At 40.4% G+C, this 27,739-nt stretch overlaps 1 protein-coding gene across 1 annotated transcript in view; it reads right to left on the bottom strand.

Annotated features, from left to right (window-relative positions):
• Window positions 1–27,739, bottom strand: part of LOC138046056 (NLR family CARD domain-containing protein 3-like) — a 253,105-nt gene that overhangs the window by 214,206 nt on the left and 11,160 nt on the right. The window contains exons 3-6 of the mRNA XM_068892742.1: window positions 26,161–26,823; window positions 25,399–25,587; window positions 24,943–25,011; window positions 22,247–22,312 (exon numbers count right to left, since the gene is read on the bottom strand). Coding sequence (XP_068748843.1) covers window positions 22,247–22,312; window positions 24,943–25,011; window positions 25,399–25,587; window positions 26,161–26,823 — 987 coding nt within the window. The remainder of the gene's footprint in view (window positions 1–22,246; window positions 22,313–24,942; window positions 25,012–25,398; window positions 25,588–26,160; window positions 26,824–27,739) is intronic.

Raw genomic sequence — 27,739 nt, 5'->3', positions numbered from 1 at the left:
GAGTCGTGACCCACACGTGTATGGTCAACGGACCTACGGATAGCGACTCGCATTCATGCGACAAAAAGAGAATTAAACCAGCAGTTGAAGGAACTCATAGCAGGGGAAATTGTTCAAACTATGTGATACAAAAAAAGTTCCAGACCGGTGAACCATACGCGATGAGGCGCATGGTGAAACATACACACATATGCGTGTTCATTAATGTTTAAGCCCCTCCTTTCACATACAGTGGTCCCGTAAAATGCAGTCCCAGACCATGCGCGAAAGCTCGTGAACAGGAATTTCTCAGTCCTCTGGCAGCTTTGACCCATTTAAAATCTGGGCACAAGGTCCAACCCGTTGTCTTTGGCAAGCTACAACAATCTTCTGATAACACGATTTTAAAACCTCACGTCTTTCCTTGACGTGTAGCCAAAACTTTCTGTCACCCCTCCTTTAAAGGTTGATAATACCGTTTATTACGAAACATCATGCAACATGTTCTTATGTACATCTTCGCACCATCTTGGCAACGTTCAGGATTTGTCCTGGATTTTTTGGTGAGGCTTAAGATTATTTGATGCTTGTCGTCTCTGTTTCGGGGGAACAAAAAGAAATCAGCAAACATGTGTATTAGACTCCCACCAACTCTTAATACCTGTCAGGTCTCTGTCATAACAAGGGTCCATTTTCAGGAGGCGGCTGTTACTGGGAAGGTTACCGTCTCCAGCTTTCAGTTGTCTACTAATTCTTCTTTTCTAGAAACCCCACTTCCTGCACCCGACATACAACATTTGAAATAACTAAACGGCGGTTGTGCTTGTCACCTCGTCCGCCGACAGTTCCCTTTCTATCAAAAAGACCTAGAGCTTCGTCTTAAACATATTTGACCCCGCGAGTCTCAATACGGAGTTAATGCAGTTACCCTCGAAAAATCAACTTTAAACCATGTCCCGTAGCGTGACATATCAATCAGTGTGCTTCTCGCAACAGACTGGCTGTATACACATGGGAGGGTAGTGATTTTTTTTTCCGATCAGCAAGCTTCGGCGGGAGCAGCTTCGTTTTCAGTGTGTTGCGTCGGGTAGTGGTTCACAAGGCGACAGACATCCATATGGGGTCCATGTGCCACCACAACGTGCTTGTGAAAATCATATCACTACAGCTAGCCTTAAACCCCAACGCGTCAACAAGTCTGCAGGATCTCTCCCTTACTTCCACAATACCTCCAACACTCAGGCTCGGGCCATGTCTTGCCCTGACCTCAGCCTACGAAAACGATTGGCAACAAATGTGCTTCCAGGAAGAACTCTGGCCCATTTTAATCCAATGCAGTACCACCATACTATCTTGAACCAACACACAACGCCCTAGCCACCTTCATATGTGCAACGTCCCCTGACATACAAATTTTAGCACACCTGGCATTTTACAAACTGCTGCTAAAAGTTCCAGCCTTGGTGAAGTGACACACCCTTCTTACTAGGCGCAGACTCTGGCACTTCGATAATACCAGCTGTGAGGATACATGTCTTGCTTTTTCTTCTTATTCGAATGTACCTGGCTGTTCCATACGCCTTGGGGGAAGCAGCTCCAAAAACCAATGCACCTCTACCACAGAGCTCTTGTGCGTAAATACCATTTCCGAAGCATCGAATGCGGGATAAGCCGCCAGTCCTTTAGCTGCAACGACTCCCCCCCCCGTGGGCACTTCCAACTTAACCCCTTTGCTTGAGTGTCGCTATCTACCGGGTCATCCCACTGTAATCCTTTCAACCACCAACTCTTGGAAAAGGATTTTGGCTCTAACAGTGTGAAGGGCTGAGTATCAGTCCCGCAGTGGGGTCAAACATTTCCGATTGCCAGACTAGTAGTAGACTTCGTCTTTGACATTGGATCAGTGGAGATGAGATGGATTCCACTCGGTGCGAGGAGATCTAAAGTGGTCAGAGTCAAGTCACCGCCATCGACACGCCCGTGGCTTTTTAGGTACAGGGTGTTCGCGGTCGAATTGCAATCCAAACGTAATGGCGATGAGCGCTCTTTTAGCTGGGTCAATAGCATCCAGTTACTAGCTCTGAGTTTACGTTGGGTGCCACAACGTGGGTCAAATGGAATGCCTGCTGTCATCATAATTTCTTGACATTTCTTGTTGTGAAGCTTCCACCAGTTGAATCTACTGTAGTCGGGCGTGCCTGGTCAGGCCAGGTCATCGACATACATAAAAATTTGTAAAACTTCTTCTACTGCATACGGGGACATTTCTTTGTATTTGTTTAGCATGCGCATGGACTGTAGCAGTTGCAAGGAAAGGAGCTTGCAGGGGTTCACAGGACGGGGTGGTGACCGAAAGTCGATCTCTGCATTCATGCTACACCTAATTGGTGTTTCGTGAGGCTGGTTAGAAGAGAGGTCTGCTCCACACAGGGCGTAGCGGTGAGGCATCTCTGTCCATACTGGTGGGCTAGTTTGACTGGCAGAAACATCTTTTCAATGTCTGCCTATGAGACCAATTTTGTGTGTTCTAAATCGAATCAGTACAGATGCAAAGGGTTGCGGGGAACCTGTAACAGGTAGGAAACCAGGAAGTAATACAATACGTTGAAGGGCGGCACCGGTCACCTCCTTCTCGTTGCGGACAGCAATCAAACGACGATTCTGCATTAAATTGTCGTTCTTTTGTCATCACGAGATACACGCATGATGCGGTCAGATTACCAGCCACAGTTTCACATAATGTCCATCACTCTGAGGGTCAGGTACTAGTCCTCTGCAAAACCTTAATGTAGTTTTCCTGGCTACACGGATTCAGAGTTGATCGCGTGGTTTTGTAATCCGTTAGCTTTTCACAGGGTCTTGGAAAGAGGCTTTTAAATGTTCTTACACAACACTGTTCTCAGGGCCGGTATCAAAAGCTTGTGCATAATTACTTTCTCGTTTTGGAGGGATCACAAAAAAATATCTCGTTTCCATAGGTAGTCGCACCTCATAACAGGGTCCTCGTTCTCTCTTGCAATCCAATTGATTCTCACAGTTCCAAGAATCATTTTTTCAATGTTGTCGTTAACTCCACGCGTTTTCTACAACTGTCAGCATGGATGAAGTGTTGCCTTGATTGGTGCGGTTTTACTTGTGTTCCCGTGACCAATCCAGCCAATGGGGTCTAGTGAGATTCAACAGCAACAAGTGACTCACTCGGAACTACGCGTCTGGGCTTACAGACCGAAAAAAAGCCGAGTCACAATGAGTAGTAGGTTGGGGGATCTGATGCCACCAATAAGAACATCTAAGACTGGTGAACTGCAACCCGCCGAGTACGAGGATAACTATCGGACAAGAGCTTGAAGCCTTGAAGATTAAGGTGAGTTCTTCTGTGTGTAGATCCAATCTGTACGGGCGCCGAGAGTGCGAGTTACAAATTTTGGTAAGATAGAAAGGGGCCTCTATCTCGCACCTTTGAATCTCCCTTAATTGCGTGAAAGGGTAAATTTCCACTCTTTTGGAATCTTTTTGTTTCCGCGTGTGTTTGCACGCCGAGACACCTAGCGTTGGTGTTGAAACTTAATATCTCTGAGGTGGGTAGGCAAAAATAAGCAACACAACAAAGTATGGGGATGACCTTGCAGAGTCAAGGGCCTCTGTGTGCACATGATTGGTCGTCGTATCTACGAAAGTTGACTCCCCGAATCTAGTAAAACACCGAAACTGGTCATTTCTGGGTGTGACGCCTTAACAATTAAGCCGGCACACACAATGAGGCCTGGTCTGTAGGAGCCAGGAGTGTTTTGTCTGACACTCATAGTGTAATGCAGGCTTAGTTTTGGAAGCCAATCCACTTAAAACTAGTGTTGCTTAGGTGCCCCGACCGCGCCTGTAACCACTGAAAAACCCCCCTGCTGCCACATGACAAGTACAACCAGTGATGTCGGTGACCACAAGGAATTCGCTACAGAACACTTAGTGATGGACGAACAAAATTCTTGGAGAAGTAGCTTAGTGGTTGTGCCTAGGTTTATAAAAAGACAAAAATTTGGAAACACGGCGTGGTTGGTGTTCTCATTGCACTAAGTGTGGTTGTCCATCTAGCCATCAAGTGATTTTTCATGAAACATGTGGGCAATTTTGTGAGTCTGGATCTGCCTTGCAGAAATTACAAATCTTGGGGCTGGCTGTAGTTTGGAAGGAGGAGGGACGTGTTTACGACCAAGTAGTGCAGAAGAGCAGTATACATTCGTCATTCTTAACCACCCATTATCTATTTTGTGTTGTTGGGGAGAAAAAGACTTTCTTCGTGTATTTTCTTTACCTTTATCAAAACTAGGGTGCATTGCCTGGGGTGATGTTCCCAGTTTGAAACTCTCATTTTTTTCTCCTGCTTCTTTGGACACAACTTGTCGGTTAGAAATTTGAAAGAACAAATATCAAGGCCTATTTCACATCCATCTTCGTTGAGTTGAATCTGCAAGTTTCAACTCCCATTTGTTCCCAATAACTGAGGGTGGTAACAATGGTTGGTCTCAAAAAGGGGAGAAGCAAAATACATCCATTGCTCATTGGATCTTCTCCAAGAGCTTCTAAAAGCTCTATGGGTTCATGTTCATAAAAGGTATCATAGAGAGTCTCCTGGAGGAGGAAAAGGAGGATGCACTTACCAACTGACTTAGCATCCATTCTTGTCGACTGATATAGATTATCACTAGAAATGAGGGATGATAGCATCACCGTTTTCTTCCCATACCTGATGTTTTAAGACGCATTCAACAGACGGCTGGTCATAATTTGGTATCCTCCGGTTACTTCATATCCGTCTATGGCTTTCAACGGCATTTCCAGTTAGCACTCGAGCGTAGTAGATAAGTAAACTTCTTGAACATTTGGGTAAATCAACATTGTTATGGGGGGCAACTGCAGCCTTCAAACTGATCCCAGAAGGTTTGGACTTTCTAACACCTCGCCATTACAACTTTGGCAACGGTCAATTTCTCGTAATTAAAAATTCAGATTTGAGGATACACGATTGCTGTCACTGTATGCAACATCCTTCGAGGAGTGATGGCTCCTCCCCCAACGTCGCAATCTTTATTTAGGAATTCATGAGCAGCATCCACAGCTTTATCTACTTCACATCAGAATTTTTCCCCATCTTCGGAGTAAATTCCTCCTCTCAATCATAGTACCTCTGCAACAAGCGCGTATTAATTCCATTTCTCAGTTGAAGATAATTCCTCACGGTGAACACACAGTTAGCCTTTCAATTCTCAATTGGTACTTTGATTTGGTTGCTTGCATTTTGACAATTAGATACCAAAATACATCACTGAATCAACGCATCCATATCCAATGTTGCACAGGCTCTGGCTTTAAACGTCTAAGTAGGGAACTACCCTCCTGATCTTCAACTTCACTTGTTCACTTGAAAGGGTTCCTCCATTCGACAGCCTCGGGGCGAAATTCGACACCTGGTCCTTTAAATTCGGGTGCAATAACATTTGACTTCGTCTAAAATCAACGCTTGGAGCAGTAGGGGTCACTACCCTTTCCAGTAAGTACTTGGGGTTGGCCTCTTCCAGCTGAGGACATCGGGCAATCCGCTTAAAATTTTCCAAGCAGATACCACGCATTTGGTCGACTGTGAGTATGAGATAAGCGATCTTTCCATTTGGGCTCGAGGAACCGGTTGGCTCCATGTTGGGTGTGCTAAAACTGGATGACCTTCGCGAAGAACTTACAAATTTACTGCTGAAATATCTCCTTGTACGTTCCGCGGGCTGTGAAGGACCATGTTAGGAATTTAACGACACAGAGAACAACTTGAAGCGTAACAGCAACTTGTATAATCCAATTGGACTCGGCGCTACTACATCGATTTACCAAAGTGGGGATGTATACGAGCGGGGGTGAAGTATGCTCGACGTACAAAAACCTTCGATAACAAAGAGCGTGGAACAACAACCCAGAAAGTACACCGTGACACTCTAAGTCCTACACACGAGGGTGGGGTTAGGCACTAGGACTATTCACAGGTCCAGTTCTCAAACAGGCCGTTTTATCACTCTTTCCTGAACGAGTACAGGGCTGGGCGACTACACTAGGGTTGAACGTTTTTCAAACCATGTTAATATGTCAATGGCAATTCCCCACTGTTTGTAATTATACGCGTGATGATGAAAGAAACTTGCAACTTGTATAGATTATGGATTCAAGGGCAATCACGGTGTTCTAATCGAGAAAGGCACCAGTTTTTTTTTATCGTACGTATTGGCATCATTACGTGATTGTATTGGCATTGCGATACAGCTGTAAATGTACATGTGAGTGGGGGCACTTGTTACGTAAAGGTATTAATTAAGGGAGGAAGTAGGCTCGGATAGGAGACGGTTATAGGGGGAAGAGGAGAAAGTACTGAAATGGGGAAGGGAAATGTGGATAGAAGAAAGGAAAGAGACAGCGCCACTCTGCTACGGAAAACCACCGATCTGTGAAATGGGGGCCCAAATTACCACGAGTCACTGCCCCGCCCACTGTTTGTTTTAAACATTTTGATGTGAAATTCCTTTCCCACAGGCTTAGTGTGTGCTATACCACAAAAATCACCCCCACAACATTGAAAAAAAAACACGTTTTCCAAAATTTAATCTCTGTTTTCTTTGGCAATCGCAGGAAAATGTCCACAAAGAAAACTGTGATGAAGTCTTCCCCTTTTTCTGAATAATGGTTCTTGTATAATCTTCATTCTGCAAGCCTCCTCCGAGGAGCATTTGCCACAATTATAGAGTCACTTCACTATGCTCCCAAAAATTTTGTTCATGAGCAAATATAGAATCTAATAGATTATAAATGATTTTGCTTTGTGTTTTTTTTTTGAAATCTTAGGTGGAAAGAAAGTGTGTTGGAAACGTTTGTTTGCCGTGTCCTGGAACGACTGTTATAAAAAAGGGGGAAAAAAAGCATGCCCCCCCCACAGCTCAAGTCAAGCCACCAAGAACTGAGTAGGTCTTCAAAGGGTTCAGCAAACCCTGGGGAAGTGTTCGATCTTCAAATTGATTTTTTGCTACTGTGAGGGGAGGGGAGAAAGGGGAAGGGAAAAGAGGGGGGACAGCGGAGGATATTGTGAGATAATCTTGAGTTGTTACTCGGTTTCTGGGGGCAACATCTGTCAGGGAAAGTGTACAACAGTGGAAGATTGGTACGAGGTTATATTTATGGATACATTGGGACTGATCCAAAATCAGCTAAAGGTTGCCATTTAAAAGACGGTGCTCAAGGTTTCTGGTAGTCCACAGGGGGATTCTGTCTCACAGAGGAAAAGAGAAGAAAACAGCAGTAGCAAAAGAAGGGAAATGGCAGTGCAGGGGTCGTGAGCTTCCAAAGGCTGTCCATTTTTGGTGGGAACTTAGCAGGAGGGCAGGTTTAAAAGCCTCAGATATAAAGTCAAACTAGGCGATGTTTTGTATCTGCCTATGCTTGAGCAACGGACCGGACTGGATTCAAAATTCCAGCTGAAGTTCACATCTAAGGGGGGTGGTGATCGTGTTAGAGATGTGCAGGCCCTTGGGGTGGGTTGCTCCTTTGGAAAATCCAGTAGCCAATTGGAACGTTAAAGGGGGTACATATGATGAAGGAATGAGTGGATGGATTATTGAGGCCAGGACAGATGTGGTTGCAAGGATGTGGGCTGATGTCACAAAACACGATCCAGAAGCAATTGCAAAATGTAGAGACAGAAGGGGAAGGTAATAGTTTTTAATAACGAATGGAAAATAAAAAACCCTCAACTGTTTTTTGTATTAAGATAAATCCAGGAAAGAATCATAAAAAATTATTAAAGTCTTTGTTACCTCTCTAATCTATCCTGCTCGAATAGAAACGTTAAAAAAAGCTTTCCAAGGAAATAATATTCCTAAGCCCCCACCCCATGTATATTGCTGAATGTTTTTTTTTTTCCAATACCCATGTTAATGAAGGTTCATAGAAAGGTGCATCCAAGATTATTTGAGTGTGTTAATGAGACAGCTTTCATTGAAATCATTATTTCCAAGGTTGAAGGTTTCATTTTACTATGTTTTTGTAATCAACATGTACACAAATCATACCGTGTTTTCAGAATGGAAGAAGTTGTCACTTTGACGAGTACATGTACTTTATTTCTAAAACCCTGGTACATGTAGTTGTAGATATACGTTATTTATGAGAAGAACAGAATGGCTGTCACGTGCAAGACTTAACTAGCTGTTACAAGGATTGACTAGGAGGTATGACGCAACAGAGTGTTGCTGGAAGACCTTTCCTTAAACCTTGAAGCTCTGATGTTAACTCCCTTCGTCCTTAACTTCAGGTGTTTTTTGCTGCAGCCTATGATGAAAAAGTTGAGTGGGTAATAGTAAAAAGTGTGGCACGTTTTGTGAATCAAACTCAGCCATCAGAGTGAGTGGATGTCTTTTGCAAGCACCATGGCAGCATCTGTTGTAGCAAAATGATCATTGACCCTGCTGTTTTCAAAGATTGGCCGCACTGTAACCAAGGTAAACTTCATGAACTGGAAATCGTACTCCACAATAGAGTTGTACCTGAAGTATCCTGACCTCTACTATCTAGTCCTTTCCCTTTTTTGAATTTTTTACTCAAGTCATCCAGTCTTTTTGTTAATCTTAATTAGCTACATGTACATGGAAATAGAAGGATGAGATTTTGCTTTAGAGGCATTAAAAATTGCAAACTCCAAGTAAAATTGATGTATCTACCTTGAAAAATAAAAGGAAAAAACATTGATGCTCACACCCAGCGTTGTTGTGATTGTGATTAGCTTCTAGACAACTGTCTGCTCCTATGGTCAGGTTTGGAGACACTGTGAACCACACCACCATCGTTAAAGATTTCTGTGGTTGACGTTCATGAAAGTGTTTTTCTTTAGGCTGCAAGCCAACGTGGAAGTTTGGAGCTGGCAAATGCACAGACAAGGAACAACGCAAGAAAAAGCCAACATGAAGGCTTAGTTCAAATCAAATCATTTATTAACACTAACATTAAGCAATGTGGCATATGTGATAACACAACACTCTTGGTTAATTGACACGCTACGTGGAAAAACCACATTCGAGCTGCTCAGTTAATGGGTCGCTCTTCAGGAGCTGCTCATTAAGCTGTGGTGCTCCTCAAGCGCACTATTCCTTAGGATCCGCTGTTATTTTTACGGTATATTTAATGATTTTTTGAGGAGCAGGGTGTGGCACAGTCGGTTAGATTGCGTCGGCCTTGGTGCAAGATGTCCCGAGATCTCAAACGTGGAATGATGCCAATGATTTGACTCTTGGTAACCATGTGAGTGAAAATGCAACTCTGTGAGTTCTCACACTTTATTACATGTCCGTTATATTAGATCTAACTAATCTTTCAGAAACGGTTCAACTCCGCACACACATCATTTCGCTCCACTGACCCAGCTCTACTGAAAGTTCCGAGTGACTATTCTTTGTGCTTTGGATCGTAATGAGTCAGTCATATTGGTACTTTTAGCTCGATCGGCAGAGCCACGCAGTTGATACGGTGGACAATTACTCTTCTAATGACAAGGCTGTCTACTCGTTTTGGTATTCAAGGAATTGTGAGTAAGTGGCTGATTATCACACCTCCTAGAAAAAATAACAAGCGCATTAGGTAACTAAAAAAAAACGATAAAGATACAAATGATAATAATGACACTTATCATAAAAAACACGCCCAAAAAGGCAGCATAATATTAGTCATCAAGCGACTTAAAAGGAATTCTATTGTTTTGAATGGACTTCACTGTCTTTCGTTAAGACCACAAGGTGTTCGCATGAAATCGGTGCACACTTCACTAAGCTTTTCCTTTGTAATAAGTATTAATTTTATATATATATATATAACTATAAAATACAATGATTCTTGCTAGAATTAATGTTCGGTAACAAGTAGGTAAAGTTCTAACGAACAACAATATTATAGCACACACAACTGACATAACGGTAAAAGTTTAAAAGTGTTTGTTGAGTTCGATTTTGCTTGGCTGAGAGCAGTGCAGTGCAGCAGCTGCATTGAAATTCTGGATTATGATTAGCAAATAAACAAGAGGGTCTGGTCAGAACCAATCAAATCTTTTGTTTTCAAATCAAGTGCGACTTTTTTTTCCTGATTGTGTGATATGTGTGTGTTTCTTCTGCTTAACCATCTCCATGTTTTTTCATGTACCTTATTACCAGGGAAGCATCATTTCATCTTGCAATTTGGAATAAACTAAGCACTTGTAAATTCTTTCAAAGACTACAGATTGAAATTTTGGTCATCTTGAAAACTTTACAAGTGCTTATTTATTCCAAATTGCACTCAAAATCATGTGATTACCTATACTTAAATTTGTTTGGTTGTTTCATGTGTTATATTTGTTATTTAAAGTGGCAAAAATATTTTGAGGCATCATATCACTGCTCCTCACAAAGGTGAGGAATTAATAGCTTAAGACAACTATTTTTATGGCTTTCATGTTTAATACTTGTTTTTGTAACAAGCAAATGGCATAATATCTTCCCAAACATAAAATGTGTGGAGACTAGAATCTTGCGTGAGGTCTCCCCTTAGAGCTACATGTTGCCAAGGCAAAGCTAAAAAAGAGGGCTTGTCACAGATATTTAATCAGCACTTACATGATTCCTGCAAACGCTCCTTATGTCCTCTTGTGTGTTCTGGCCATGCCTATGTGTTACGGCAGGACTTCGCCAGGCTTATCAGCACCTTTCAATGGGTATCGGTAGGCAACCCCCTGCCGCCCCACCACCCCCCCCATTATCTTTTTTTGGAAATCAACCAAGAGACAATTACTTTAAGATGCCTCCCTTGATCTGCCACTACATGTACTTTGTTGACTGACATTCTCAACTGTTTTAGGCTACCTTTAAGGTGTGTTGTGTTTATGGATTTACGGTGACTTAAGGTGACTTACGGTCCCAGAGTAGGCCTACGGGCTGTAGACATACTGAGTCATGCATTGATGTTGGCACAAGCTGTACCCGTGGTTTGCTGACCATATCACTTCGATCTTATTGGAAATATGAGACCTGATTAAAAAACTATTGGATCATAAAATGTCCTCTAAACTGATTTGTCTCACTAACTGCAGACTGAGTTTTACAGTGCTTACAATAAACCTATTATTATTATTATTATTATTATTAGGCTATATCACAGTAGTTGCCACTGGAGTATCCCACACCTTTCTTCGCTCTTTTAACACTTTCACGGACATTCCAGTACCCTCTTGCTTCAAAAATTTGCAGCTGTTTTGAAAAAAATACCAGTCACTGCTCCCAGTTTCCACGCCAGCACACACTTTTACACGGAAACTCCGAGTTTTACCTTAAGACATATGAGCATGTACATAATAAAGTAGAGTCTTGTGTCGAAATCTTGCCAAAATTTAATCTGTACAGTGAACGAAGTCAACTTCTCTTTTCTTTGAGCTTTTCTAATGGTCTAGTCCAGTTTCAACCGTACTTACTTTTTAAGAGACACGTAGGAAGTTTAAAGGAAGAGATTATATAGTTTACGTTAAAGTACCTTTTCGGCCAGCCTTTTTCAGTGTTTGTATGCGAGTGGCCCTTATTAAAATGTGCTCTTTTTTTCGATTGAGTGAGAAATTCATCGATGAATGTGTTTTGATTAAGGCATCCGGACAAAAAGAGGCTTACAACAGATGAAGGCGGCAGTAAAGATACAGACAAAGAGACATATGGTAACTTCACTGCATTTGATTGACTTATTGAATGGATAGGGGATGTCGGCAAAGAAAGTGTTCTATGTTTCCTGCAAAGCTACAGTGTATTTTCAAAGTTTGCTGAATGACTCTCTCTTGGATTCCTAAAGAAAGGTCCACAGCCATTTGCACGAGAAGGTGCGTGGTGAATGGAAGGTAGGCGGCCCACCATGTAAATGGCTGGTTACAGCTGTATTTCATGCGGTAAATTAAGTGTTTGTAAACTTTTCAACTTTTGGCAAAGGTCCCAGTGATATCTCCACTTTAGTTTTATATCCCTTTTGCGCTTGTTTCTTACAAGTACATTTCTTTGTTCGCCAATCAGCGCACTTCTGACACAACGAGAATAGGTGAGACACCAAAATTTTTTGCATTGTCAATCCCATGATTGCCATGGCCCAGTTGTGTGAAACGATTGACTAGCACTATTATCCACCGGATAAATCACGATCCAATGGATAAGTTTGATTATTAATCAACTGGCTTATTGGTTAATGCAATTCGAGAGTTTTGACGTGGCTAAGCCATAAGGGGTTATGAGCCATTATACCATGATCTACCAAACACGGCACAGCATATTCGTGATTTTTTTGGGCCTTTTTTATTTTTTTATGGTAACTCTAGTTACTCTATATTTGGGGGGCGCGTTTTCATATTTAACAATTATTCAACTCCCGCTGGTTGGATATGACGATTATTATATGCCAACTCGGCGCTACGAGCCTCGTTGGCTATCTATCATCTCATATTCCAACAAGCGGGAGTTGGATAACTATGTTAAACATACGCACGGCCATGAGTCTATAACATGACGGGTGCAGCGTACATTTTGGATCCAAAGTTTTCTTTGCGTTTTGCGCGTTCCCTTGTAGCTTGGCAGTGAAAGAAGTGAAAAGAAGAACACCGAGAGGACCAGCCAAAATTTTCTCCCGGCATTGACATTTTACCAAGCAGGGAAGCCAACTAGAGCTGGGGGCAACGAAACCGAGCCACAACAGGCACGTTCACCACAGAAAAAATGCACAAAATTGTATTTGAAACGGCACTCATGAACAAGAACGAAGCCGGCTAAGGTTGCTCATGTGGCAACCTTCTCAAAAGTAGCAATTCTTGTTTTTATCGTTGGTTTTGTCTAATTTCATTAGTCTTACATGCCAAAAACAAGTTAATTCCAATGCACTCACAAAACCCCGTGGAAAGCTCGGAAAATATTAAATTCCGAATTTCAGCTACACTGAAACCTGGTCAAAAACATTAATCACGCGTTACCTATAAACTTAATGGTATTATCGTTATTTTTTTGCCGGAATTGGTCTTGGTGCAGTGCGAAAAAATGCAAGTTTCCTGGAGTCCGTATTTCAGGCCACTGCACTGTACATGGCAAAGTGAACTCAGCATCGTTCTCAACAATCCAAAAAACTTGGTTCCTTGGGCATTTTTGACTTTGTTTGTTGGACATTTTTATCGCGTGCTTTGATTTCGTTTGCCAATGTTTTCTTTAACTGAATAAGAAAATCCTCTCAACATTTAGTTAAAGGAAATCGTTCTTGTTCCAACTTTTTCTCAACTTACGTGTACTTGTGGCGCGATTTTAACCAGCCAATAGGGGTTTCGTTGCTTTCCCTCACCGCTACGTTGTGAGAACTTTGAAGGTCAATAATCAAATAAGACATGTTTTTATCTGCTCAAGTTGGTGTCGCTATGTTATACAAGAATTCGTTCGGCTTTTAGCTGTGCATACACGTCATCGCGTTATGGCTGCACTTGGGAGTTTGCTAAGCACTCGAGAAGCTCGGGTCGTACTCGGCTGTAGCCTCGTGCGACTCTCGTGCTTAGCAAATCCTGCGCTGCCATCCATAACTCGGTAATTATACGCACGCTAAGCATATGAACCCATTTTAAAGCGACCACAATGGCGCTATCCAATGGATAGTGCTTTCTCCGGTGGATAGCGCTTATATCCACCTTTTGAACAACTGGGGCGTGGTTTGTTCGTAGCGCCCCGCTTGTTGGATGCAGTAAGGAGTCCTATGGTTTCGTCTTTGACCAGGTACCTCGTTTTAGCAAATCCTATGATTCTCAGGTGGATCTTTCACTTTTTGCACAGCCCCGTAATGATAGGTGTGTGGAGATGCCTTATTCCTCTACTTGATCAGCTGCCTTTACATTCTTACCTTTTGGCTTTGTCTAGACTTGATTCGATATTATTTCGTCTGTAACAACCCACAGCAACCTCTCACTGCTTAGCAAAAGAATATAATATTGCTTTTAATAATAAGTTCCCAGTATCATTGCTAAAACAGTCCTAAACAGTGCAGTAGACACGCCTCTCCCCACATCCCTGGTCTTTTGAAAATTATTACCGGTATACCCCGGCATTATAACATCTTAGCACATGCGGGGTGAAAGGCTGGTTAACACGCGGTACCAGCTTTATTGTTTTCTCTATCCAGTGTCCTGAGAGCCTCTTTGGTCTAGTTGCTACTACCTCGCACCTATGGTCCTTGGGAGGTATTACACATGCGCTAAACCCTCGCTAGTTGGTATAGTTATCTCTTACACCTGTACATAATCGACCATTTTGTTCTGTCCATTGACCCACAAAAAAAAAATTGAAATTTTGAAAGAAACTTTCAATACAGTACTGACATTTACCACCACAGGAGTTATTTATGCATACCCAAGCGTTTCGAAGGTATTAATAATAGAACGGATTTCTCCTTCTACATTTTGAACTAAATTACACCCGAATACCATCGGACTCGACACCTTATCACGATGACTACAAAACAGAGAGGAGACGAGAGAGTGTGCAGTGAGTGCTAGTAACCTGCAAGACATGTACAAGCTTTTATACTGTCTGTCTTTACTATAGCCTCATGTCTTTTGTCCCAGCGGGCCCTATTTGGAAGGTGATAGAAATACTCAACATGATTTTTTGTGTAGTGCACTTTAAGTTGTAAGAGTGCCCGTGGTACAAACACATGCAGCGCGTGCATAAATCACTAAAGTAAACAGGTTCTGTTGGAAGCGTGCTTGAGTGTCAATAAAATGGACCACAAAATCGGCAAGAATTTGTGACGCGAATGAATAATAAAAAACGCAGCTGCTGTTACAAAATCGATGGAATTACCTTGTAATAACGTAACCTCGTCTTGGAAAGTAAATTTTTCACTTGGAAGAACACCATTGGTCAACCTCAAGAGTTAGGCGATTGTGTTGAATTTGCACTTTTCTGTCACGAATGATAACAAAAACCCAGTGTGTTGCCATCATTGGGCACCGTTGAATATTATTGTATCCTTTGTTTCGCGAGTTAAAATGCGACCCGCGCTAAAAAAAGTTTCAGACACGGCATCCAATGCTCATTTTGACGATCACTATTTGATTTTGCTGATTTACGTGTGCAGCCAGAAGTGCAATAGCAAAATTGAAAGTAGCAATAATCTCCCAAAATTATTTTCACTGATGGTATTTTTTTATGTTTGCTGTTCAAAATTTGTTGTTTTCACGTCGCAAATGTTGTTGCTGATGGCAAAATATTTCATTCTCCAATCGACACTGCTTGGAAACGTGCTCCGGCTCAGTTTCTGTCTCCCTAGTCTTCCTTTTGTCATCAACAATTGTTTTGTATGAAGCAGGCTAACAAAATCTGTACCTACTGCTTTGTTCGCATTTTTGAGTGTTAAAATAGAATTTTCGGACCCGCTATGTTTCTGACACAGCAACTGTATAGCTTGAGGTCACCATCCAGATACTAATCCCGCTGGATAGCACTTAACTTCAGTGAACTTTTGTCTACTTTTTACCAGTGAAGGTTAAGTATCATGAATTCTGGATTCTGAATTCCCGAGTCCAGATTGCCGATTCTAGATTTCAGATTTATTTTTCTGTTTATGGGGTTTGGTGTTGCCCGTGTATTAAATTCACCAATCCCTTTATTTTTAGCCACAGTGCACTGGTAGCTCAGTTGCTTGAGCATCGGTTTGTCATGGGGAGGTCGCGGATTCAAACCCTGGCCAGATCAACACTCAGGATTTAAGTGATTGGGGAAAGTGCTGCCTTGTAATTTCATCTGCAAATGGTTAGACTTTCAAGTTCTTCCGGATAAGGACTATAAACCGTAGGCCCCATCTCACAAATATCTTCTATGTTGATAAGTTTTCCTGTGGACGTTAAAGAACCCACACACTATTCGAAAAAAGTAGGAAATGGAGGCCCCACTGTTATGGCTGTCCTGTTCTCTCTAGCGAAGTGGCCCTCTTGCAGTGACGTCTCTAAAGAGGCTTTCGGTGTATGTCGGCCACCTAAGCGTAAACAGCCATAAGTGAAAAAGGGACTTTGCCTAGTGCTGGAACATGTAGACATGTAGATGAATTCTACAAAGGTGACAATGAACTGAGTTGTAATTCTGGCCAATATCATATACTTTCCTCTTAATCAAATTTTTGAAAAATTAGTGTACCACCGTCCTAATGTCTTTATTTACAGCAATGATATGCTGTTTAAATCACAGTATGCTTTTCAGAAAAAGCATTCAACACAGCATGCTATTCTTGACATCCAGTCGTTAATGCCATTCAAGTAACACAAACCAAACGTTATTTACTGGTGGAATCTTCAAATATTCAAAAGAAGCTTTTGATACTGTCGATCATGCATCCTGCTCCAGACAGTTATCACTATAGTACAGGGTACCGTACTGTAATGATTGCTTTTCATTTATATCTTCTTGGATGTTCACAGTCCTGAACTGGTTCCATCTATCCAGCTGTGTGTTGGGTCCATTGTTGTTTCTGATCTACATTAATGAAATATTTAATACTTCATCAAAGCTTGTGTTCTTTCTTTTTCCTGATGACACTACTTAAATAATTGTCGTATGCGGACAAAAATTTAAAATCTCCTGAGACAACTGTTGACCAGACTAAAAGTGTCGGATTAGCTCAATGCTCATAATTAGCTTTCACTTGTATTATAAAGACATATCATATTATCTTCCGGCCATATCAATGTAATACACAACAAAACCCAGCTTCCTACTCTTGTTGAAGTAAAAAACCTATGTAATTAAAGTTTCTCAGAGTTTTGCTAGACAGTAACCTGAGTGGGAAATTTCAAATTGACACTATATAACGCGCAGAAAATTAGTAGAATAATTTTTGGTTGGAATGGTTGCTAGTCTCAGACACATCATCCCTCTTCTGACTCTTTTAACTATACTGTGTATCGATCTCTGACAATTCTGGGGGAACATGCCCCAGACCCCACTAGGAGGGAAAGGCCTGCAGCCTTCCCAATTTTTGCCCGGGTGTTAAACCCAAACGACCCCCTGCTTCAAACCTTCATGAAACCCTTGTCAGAGATCGATACACAGTATAGTTAAAAGAGTCAGAAGAGGGATGAAGTGTCTGAGACTAGCAACCATTCCAACCAAAAATTATTTCTACTAATTTTCTGCGCGTTATATACTGTCAATTTGAAATTTCCCACTCAGCTTACTGTCTAGCAAAACTCTGAGAAACTTTAATTACATAGGTTTACTTTCAACAAGAGTAGGAAGCTGGGTTTTGTTATCATCACATGATATGTCTGAGAGTGATGTGTATTACATTGATATGGCCGGAAGATAATATGATTTGTCTTTATAATACAAGTGAAAGCTTATGAGCATTGAGCTAATCCGACACTTTTAGTCTGTCAACAGTTGTCTCATGAGATTTTAAATTTTTGTCAGCATACGACAATTATTTAAGTAGTGTCCTCACGAAAAAGAAAGACACAAGCTTTGATGAAGTATTAAATATTTCATTAATGTAGATCAGAAACAACAATGGACCCAACACAGAGCGGATAGATTGGAATCCAGTTCAGTGACTTGTGAACATCCAAGAAGATATAGATGAAAACCAATCATATACAGTACGGTACCCCTGATACTATCGTGATTAACTTTCTGGAGCAGGATTGCATGATCGACAGTATCAAAAGCTTCTTTTAAATCTTTGAAGATTCCACCAGTGAATAACTTTTGGTTCGTGTTACTTTGAATGGCATTAACGACTCGGATGTCAAGAATATTTTAGCATGCTGTGTTGAATGCTTTTTCTGAAAAGCATATACTGTGATTTAAACAGGATATCATTGCTGTAAATAAAGGCATTAAGATGGTGGTACACTAATTTTTCAAAAATTTGATTAAAGATGGAAAGTATATGATATTGGCCGGTAATTACCAACTTCATGTGTTCATTGTCACCTTTGTAGAATTTCATCTACATGTCTACATGTTCCAGCACTAGGCAAAGTCCCTTTTTCACTTATGGCTGTTTATGCTTAGGTGGCCTCATACACCGAAAGCCTCTTTAGAGACGTCACTGCCAAGCCGGCCACTTCTGCTGGAGAGAACAGGACAGCCATAACAGTGGGGCCTCCATTCCCTACTTTTTTCGAATAGTGTGTGGGTTCTTTAACGTCCCACAGGAAACTTATATGAACATAGAAGATATTTGTGAGATGGGGCCTACGGTTTATAGTCCTTATCGAAGACTTGACAAGTCCAACCATTTGCAGATGAAATTTACAAAGGCAGCACTTTCTCCCCATCACTTTAACATCCTGAGTGTTGATCTGGCCAGGGTTCGAATCCGCGACCGACCACATGACAAACGATGCTCAAAGCAACTGAGCTACCGCACACTGGTGGCTAAAAAATAAAGGGATTGGTGAATTCTAAATACACGGGCAACACCAAACCCATAAAACCAGAAAAAGTAAATCTGAAATCTAGAATCGGCAATCTGGACTCGGGAATTCAGAATCCAGAATTCATGATACTTACCTCACTGGTAAAAAGTCACAAAGTTCACTGACGTTAAGTGCTATCCAGCGGGATAAGTATCTGGATGGGTGAACCTCAAGGCATACAGCTTGCTGTTGTCAAGAAACATAGCGGGTCCGAAAATCTATTTAACACTCAAAAATGCGAAAAAAGCAGTAGGTACAGATTTTGTTAGCTGCTTTATACAAAACAAATATTGATGAAAAAGTAAATAAATATTGATACAGAAAACTGAGCAGAAAGTAAGTTCCAAGGAAGTGTCGATTGAGAATGAAATATTTTGCCACAGCAACAGCATTTGCGACGTGAAAAACAACAAATTTTGAACAGCAAACATAAAAAAAATACCATCAGTGAAAATAATTTTGGGAGATTATTGCTACGTTCACTTTTGCTATTGCACTTCTGGCTGCACAATTAAATCAGCAAAATCAAAAGTGTCGTCAAAATGAGCAGGCGCTGTGATTAACTTACCTCGCATGTTTACTCGCGAAACAAAGGATACACTAATATAGATCTTTGCCAAAATGCTGGCAACACACTGGGTTTTTGTTATAAAAGCTTGACAGAAATGTGCAATTCAAACACAATCGCCTAACTCTTGAGGTTGACCAATTTGTCTCGCAAAGTGAAAAATTTACTTTCCAAGACGAGGTTATTATCACCAGGTTGAATTCCATCGTTTTGGTAAGTAGCCAGTCTGCTTATTATTCATCAGCTGTCCCAATGTCTTGCCGATTTTGTGGTCCATATTATTGAAAACTCAAGCACGCTTCCAACAGACCTGTTTACTTTAGTGATTTATGCACGTGCTGCGTGTGTTTTGGTACCACGGGCACTTACAAGCTTAAGTGCACTACCACAAAAAGCATGTTTATATTTTCATCACTCTTCCAATTAGGGTCCGCTGGGACAAACGACCTAGGCTATAGTAAAGACAGACAGTAGAAAAGCCTTGTACATGTCGTTCATTAATAGCACTCACTCACTCTCTCTCTCTCTCTCTGTTTGTATTCATCGTGAGAGTTTGTCGATTTCTATGGTATTCGGGTGTAAATTTAGTTCGAAATGTAAAAGTAGAAGTCAGTCTTATTATAAACCTTCGAAACATACTTGGTTATGCATAATATACACTGTGTGTCAATGGACATGAACAAAATGGTCTATTATGTACAGTGTAAGAGATAACTATACCAACTACGGAGGGTTTAGGGCATGTGTAATACCTCCCGGTAGGGAGGGTAGGGTAGGGTATTATCAACTAGACCAAAGAGGATCTCAGGACACTGGATGAGAAAACAATAAAGCTGTTAACGATTTACCAAGCATTTCATCCGCAGGTCTAAATGTTATAGGGTATACCGGTAATAATTTTCAAAAGACCAGATGGTGGGAGAGGCTTATCAACTGATGAGGACTGTGTTAGCATTGAAACTGGGAGCTTATTTAAAAGCAAATTATATTATTTTGCTAGCAGTGAGAGGTCGCTGGGGGTTGTTAAAGACGAAAGAATATCGAATCAAGTCTAGACAAAGCCAAAAGGTAAGAATGGAAAGGCAGCTGATCAAGTAGAGGAATAAGGCATTCCACAAACAGTTCATTAAGGGGATGCAAAAAGGTGAAAGATCCACTGAGAATCATAGGATTTGCTAACAAGAGGTACCTTCAAGAAAGAAACCATAGGATTCCTTACTGAAGCACACGATGAGGCGCTACAAACAAACCAGGCCCCAGTTGTTCAAAACGTGGATTTCGCTATCCACCGGATAAATCACTATCCATTGGATAGCGCAATTGGTTTCGCTTAAGAATTGGTTCATGCTTAGCGTGCGTATAATTATCGAGTTATGGATGCACGCAGGAGTTTGCTAAGCACGAGAGTCGCACGAGGCTACAGCCGAGTACGACCCTAGCTTCTCGAGTGCTTAGCAAACTCCCAAGTGCATCCATAACTCGATATATGCACAACTAAAAGCATGAACCAATTCTTTTATAACATAGCGACAACAACTTGAGCGATAAAACATGTCTTATTTAATATTGACTTCAAAGTTCTCACAATGTACGGTGAGGGAAAACAAACGAACCTATTGGCTGGTTAAAATCACGCCACAAGTACACGTAAGTTGAGAAAAAGTTGAACAAGAACGATTCATTTAACTAAATGTTGAGAGGATTTTCTTATTCAGTTAAAGAAAACATTGGCAAACAAAGTCAAAGCACTCGATAAAAATGTCAACAAACAAAGTCAAAAATGCCCAAGTAAACAAATTTTTGGATTGTTGAGAACGATGCTGAGTTCACTTTGCCATGTACAGTGCAGTTGCTGAATACGGACTCCAGGAAACTTGCATTTTTTCGCACTGCACCAAGCTAAATTCGGCAAAAAAATAACGGTAATACCATTAAGTTTATAGGTAAAGCGTGATTAATGTTTTTGACCATGTTTCAGTGTAGCTGAAATTCGGATTTAATATTTTCCGCGCTTTTCCGATTTTGTTGTTTTTGTAATTAACTTGTTTTTGGCAGGTTGAACAAATGAAATTATACAAAACAACGATAAAAACAAGAATTTCTACTTTTGAAAGTTGCCACAGAGCAACTTAAGCCGTCTTCGTTCTTGTTCATGAGTGCCTTTCAAATACAATTTTGTACATTTTTTGTGTTGAACGTGCCCGTTGTGCTTCGTTTTCCTATGTTGCTCCCAGCTCTAGTTGGCTTCCCTGCTTGGTAAAATGTCAATGCCGGAGAAAATTTTTGGCTGGTCCTCTCTGTGTTCTTCTTTTCACTTCTTTCACTGCCAACTACAAGGGAACTCGCAAAACTCAAAGAAAACTTTGGATCCAAAACGAAGCTGCACACGTCATGTTATATACGCATGGCCGTGCGTATGTTTAACAATTATTCCACTCCCGCTTGTTGGATATGAGATGATAGATAGCCAACGAGGCGCGTAGCGCCGAGTTGGCTATAATCATCTCATATCCAACAAGCGCGAGTGGAATAATTGTTAAATATTAAAAACGCCCCCAAAATATAGAGAACTAGAGTACAATAAAAATAAAAAAGGCCCAAAAAAATCACGGATATGCTTGCCGTGTTTGTAGATCATGGTATAATGGCTCATAACCCATGATGGCTTAGCCACTCAAAACTCTCGAATTGCATTATCCAATAATCCAGTTTTAATAATAACACTTATCCATTGGATAGTGATTTATCCGGTGGATAGTGCTATTCATCGTTTAAACAACTGGGGCCAGGTCAATAATGGGATTGACAATGCAAATGTGTCACCTAATCCTTTGTGTCAGAAGTGCGCTGATTTGCTAACAAAGAAATGTACAGTGTAAGAAACAAGCGCAAAAGGGGTATAAAACTAAAGTGGAGATATCACTGGAAACTTTGCCAAAAGTTGAAAAGTTACAAACACTTAATTTAACTCATGAAATACAGCTGTACCAGCCATTTACATGTGTCCGCCTACCTTCCATCTCACTAAGCTTCTCCTTCAATTGTTTTGACATTTCTTTAGGAATAAAAGAGACAGTCATTAAGTGAACTTTGAAAATACACTGTAGCTTTGCAGGAAAAAAGAAAACGGTTCTTGCGACATCCCCTACCATTCAATAAGTCAATAAAATGCATGAACTTACCATATGTCTCTTTTACTGTATCTTTACTGCTGCCTTCATCTGTTTTAAGCCTCTTTGTCAGGATGCCTTAATCAAAACAAATTCACGGATTAATTACTCAATCAATCGAAAAAAGAGCACATTTTAATAAAGGGCACACTAATACAAACACTGAAAAAGGCTGGCAGAAAAGGTACTTTACAGTAACTATATAACCTCTTCCTTGAAAATTCTACGGTCTCTTAACAATTAAGACGGGTGAACTGGACTAGACATGAGAAAAGCTCAAAGAAAGAGAGTTGACTTCTTTCACTGTACAGATTAAATTTTGGCAAGATTTCGACACAAGACTCTACTTTATTATGTACATGCTCATATGTCTTAAGGTAAAACTAGGAGTTTCAGTGTAAAAGTGTGTGCTGGCGTGGAAACTGGGAGCAGTGACTGGTATTTTTTTTAAAAACAGCTGCAAATTTTTGAAGCAAGAGGGTACTGGAAATGTCCGTGAAAGTGTTAAAAGAGCGAAGAAAGGTGTGGGATACTCCAGTGGCAACTACTGTGATATAGCCTAATAATATTAATAATAATAGGTTTATTGTAAGCACTGTAAAACTCAGTGTGCCAGTTAGTGAGACAAATCAGTTTAGAGGACATTTTATGATCCAATAGTTTTTTAATCAGGTCTCATATTTCCAATAAGAACGAACTGATATGGTCAGCAAACCAACGGGTACAGCCTGTGCAAGCATCAATGCATGACTCAGTCTGTCTACAGCCCGTAGGCCTACTCTGGGACCTTAAGTTACCTTAAGTCACCTTAAATCCATAAACAAAACACACCTTAAAGGTAGCCTAAAACAGTTGAGAATGTCAGTCAACAAAGTAGTGGCAGATCAAGGGAGGCATCTTAAAGTAATTGTCTCTTGGTTGATTTCCAAAAAAAGAATAATGGGGGGGGGGGGGGGTGGGGCGGCAGGGGTTGCCTACCGATACCCAGTTAAAAGGTGCTGATAAGCCTGGCAAAGTCCTGCCGTAACACATAGGCATGGCCAGAACACACAAGAGGACATAAGGAGTGTTTGCAGGAATCATGTAAGTGCTGATTAAATATCTGTGACAAGCCCTCTTTTTTAGCTTTGCCTTGCAACATGTAGCCTAATGGGGAGACCTCACACAAGATTCTAGTCTCCACACATTTTATTTTTGGGAAGATATTATGCCATTTGCTTGTTACAAAAACAAGTATTAAACATGAAAGCCCATAAAAATAGTTGTCTTAAGCTATTAATTCCTCACCTTTGTGAGGGGCAGTGATATGATGCCTCAAAATATTTTTGCCACTTTAAATAACAAAATTAATATAACAGATGAAACAACCAAACAAATTTAAGTATAGGTAATCACATGATTTTGAGTGCAAGTTGGAATAAATAAGCACTTGTAAAGTTTTTCAAAGATGACCAAAATTTCAATCTGTAGTCTTTGAAAGAATTTACAAGTGCTTATTTATTCCAAATTGCACGAGAAAAATTATGATTCCCTTTTAATAAGGTACATGAAAAAAAATTGAGATGGTTAAGCAGAAGAAACACACACATATCACACAATCAGGAAAAAAGAGCGCACTTGATTTGAAAACAAAAGATTTGATTGGTTCTGACCAAACCCTATTGTTTATTAGCTAATCATAATCCAGAATTTCAATGCACTGCTGCACTGCACTGCTCTCAGCCAATCAAAATCGAACTCAACAAACACTTTTAAACTTTTACCGTTATGTCAGTTGTGTTTTCTATAATATTGTTGGTTAGTTAGAACTTTACCTACTTGTAACGAACATTTAATCTGTAAAGAATCATTGTATTTATAGTTATATATATATATATAAATTATACTTATTACAAAGGAAGCTTATTGAAGTGTGCAACTATTCATGCGAACACCTTGTGGTCTTAACAAAAGACAGGAATTCCATTCAAACAATAGAATTCATTTTAATTCTCTTGATGACTAATATTATGCTGCTGGGCGTTTTTTTATGATAAGTGTCATTATTATCATTTGTTCTTTATCGTTATTTTTTTAGTTACGTAATGCTCTTGTTAGTTTTTTCTATAGGTATGATTTCAGCCACTTAAGCACAGTTCCTTGAATACCAAAACGAGTAGACAGCCTTGTCATTAGAAGAGTATGGTCCACCGTATCAAACGCTGCCGATAGATCTAAAAGTACCAATATGACTGACTCATTATGGTCTACAGTACAAAGAATGTCACTCTGAACTTTCAGTAGAGCTGTTTCAATGGAGTTAAATTGTTTGTATGCGGATTGAAACGTTTCTGAAAGATTATTAGATGTAATCTAACTGACATTAATAAAGTGTGAGAACACAGAGTTGCATTTCACATGGTTACCAAGAGTCAAATCATTGGCATCATTACACGTTGAGATCTCGGGACATCTTGCACCAAGGCCGTGCCCCAACGGAGTGTGCCACCCTTGAAAATCATTAATATACCGTAAAAATAACAGCGGTCCGAACATAGTGCCTTGAGGAGCACCACAGCTTAATGAGCAGCTCCTGAAGAGCGACCCATTAACTGAGCATCTCTGCATGTGGTTTTCCACGTAGCGTTCAATTAACCAAGAGTGTGTGTTATCACATATGCCAAATTGCTTAATTTTAGTGTTAATAAATTGATTTGATTTGAACTAACCTTCATGTTGGCTTTTCTTTCGTTTTCTTTTCTGTGCATTTGCCAGCTCAACTTCCACGTTGCTTGCACCTAAAGAAAAACACTTCATGAACGTCAACCACAGAAATCTTTAACATGGTGGTGTGGTCACAGTGTCTCCAAAACCTGACCATAGGAGCAGACAGTTGTCTAGAAGCTAATCACAATCACAACAACGCTGGGTGTGAGCATCAATGTTTTTTCCTTTTATTTTTCAAGGTAGATACATCAATTTTACTTGGAGTTTGCAATTTTTAATGCCTCTAAAGCAAAATCTCATCCTTCTATTTCCATGTACATGTAGCTAATTAAGATTAACAAAAAGACTGGATGACTTGAGTAAAAAATTCAAAAAAGGGAAAGGACTAGATAGTAGAGGTCAGGATACTTCAGGTACAACTCTATTGTGGAGTACGATTTCCAGTTCATGAAGTTTACCTTGGTTACAGTGCTGCCAATCTTTGAAAACAGCAGGGTCACTGATCATTTTTGCTACAACAGATGCTGCCATGGTGCTTGCAAAAGACATCCACTCACTCCTTGATGGCTGAGTTTGATTCACAAAACTTGCCACACTTTTTACTATTACCCACTCAACTTTTTCATCATAGGCTGCAGCAAAAACACCTGAAGTTAAGGACGAAGGGAGTTAACATCAGAGCTTCAAGGTTTAAGGGAAAGGTCTTCCAGCAACACTCTGTTGCTTCATACCTCCTAGTCAATCCTTGTAACAGCTAGTTAAGTCTTGCACTTGACAGCCATTCTGTTCTTCTCATAAATAACGTATATCTACAACTACATGTACCAGGGTTTTAGAAATACAGTACATGTACTCGTCAAAGTGACAATTTCTTCCATTCTGAAAACACGGTATGATTTGTGTTACATGTTGATTACAAAAACATAGTAAAATGAAACCTTCAACCTTGGAAATAATGCATTTCAATGAAAGCTGTCTCATTAACACACTCAAATAATCTTGGATATCACCTTTCTATGAACCTTCATTACATGGTTATTGGAAAAAACATTCAGCAAATACATAGCTTAATAATATTATTTCCTTGGAAAGCTTTTTAACGTTTCATTCACAGATAGATTAGAGAGGTAAAAGAATTTAATAATTTTATGATTTTTCCTGGATTTATCTTAATACAAAACAGTTGAGGGTTTATTTCCATTCGTTACTAAAACTATTACCTTCCCCTTCTGTCTCTACAGCAATTGCTTCTGGATATTGTTTTTGAAGATCAGCAACTTTACACCACTCTGCCTGGCTCAAAATATCACCATCACAATGTACTTTAACTTCCAATTCATCTGGATTTTCCAAAGGAGCGACCCACCCAAAGGGTGCATCACTAACAAGATCACCAAGATGCGGACTCACTGGAATTTTGAATCCAGCTGGTGTTGTCAACTTGGCAGATACAACTACATCGCCTAGTTTGACTTTATCTGAGCTTAAACCGCTGCAAGTTCCCACCAAAAATACAGCCTTTGGCCTCAAGACCCTGACTGCATTTTTTACTGCTGCTGAAGATCCCCCTGGGACTACAGAACCTTTAGCACATGTCTTTAATGCAACCTTTAGCTGATTTTGATCAGTACCAATGTATCCAAAATATATCGTACCAACTTCCATGTTGTAACTTTTGACAGGTTGCCCCAGAAACGAGTAACAACTCAAGAACTCACAATCCTCCGCTGTCATTAGCAAAATATCAATTGGCAGATCAACACTTCCCCAGGGTTTGCTGACCCTTTGAAGACCACTCAGTTTTGGTGGCTTGACTTTGAGCTGTGGGGGCATGCCATAACAGTCTTCCAGGACAGGTAAACAAAGTTTCCCTTTCTTTCCACCTACGATTAAAAAAAAAAAAAGCAAAATCATTTATCATCTATTAGATTCTATATTTGCTATGGACAAATTTGGAGCACAGTAAGTGACTCTATAATTGTGGAAATTCTCTCGGAGGAGGCTTGAGAATGAAGATTACGCAAGACATTATCAGAAAAGGGGAAGACTTCATCACAGTTTTCTTTGTGGGGCATTTTCCTGCGATTGCCAAAGAAAACAGAGATAAATTTTGAAAGCATGTTTTTCCATTGTTGTGGTTGTTAATTAGCACACCTTAAGCCTGTGGGAAAGGAATTTCATCAAAATGTTTCACAAGAGTGGGCGGGGAAGTGACTCAGTAATTTGGGCCCATTTCACAGAATGATTGGTGGTTTTCGTAGCAAGTGGCCTGTCTCTTTCTTCGATCCACATTTCCCTTCCCTTTCAGTACTTCCTGCTCTTCCCCCTATACCTCTCCATCTACTTCCCTTAATTAATAACTTTACTTAACAATTTTAAGTGCCCCCATTACAGCTGTATGCAATTCCAATCACGTAAGATCAATACGTACGATAAAAAAAAAGTGCCTTTCTCTATTAGAACACCTTGTATGCCCTTGAAATAATCACAAGTTGCAAGTTTCTTTCACGCATAATTACAAACAGTGGTTAATTGATGACTATGAACTGAATTGAAAAATGCAACCCAGTGTTACAGCCCGTACTCGTTCAGGAAGAGTGATAAAAAGGCCTTTGAGACTGGACCTGTGAATAGTTATACTAACCCCACCCTAGTGTGTAGGACTTAGAGTGTCACGTGACTTTCGTTGTTGTTCCCGCTCTTGTTATCGAAGGTTTTTGTACGTCTAGCATTTCGCTCGTATACATCCCCTTTGTAAATCGATGTGTAGCCGAGTCCAGTGGATTAAAGTTGCGTTAC

This window comes from Montipora capricornis, chromosome 1 (assembly GCF_036669925.1).
Source record: "Montipora capricornis isolate CH-2021 chromosome 1, ASM3666992v2, whole genome shotgun sequence".
Classification (NCBI taxonomy): domain Eukaryota; kingdom Metazoa; phylum Cnidaria; class Anthozoa; order Scleractinia; family Acroporidae; genus Montipora; species Montipora capricornis.
The sequence above is the reverse complement of the archived record's forward strand: the minus strand, read 5'-3'. Positions and strand labels throughout refer to the sequence as shown.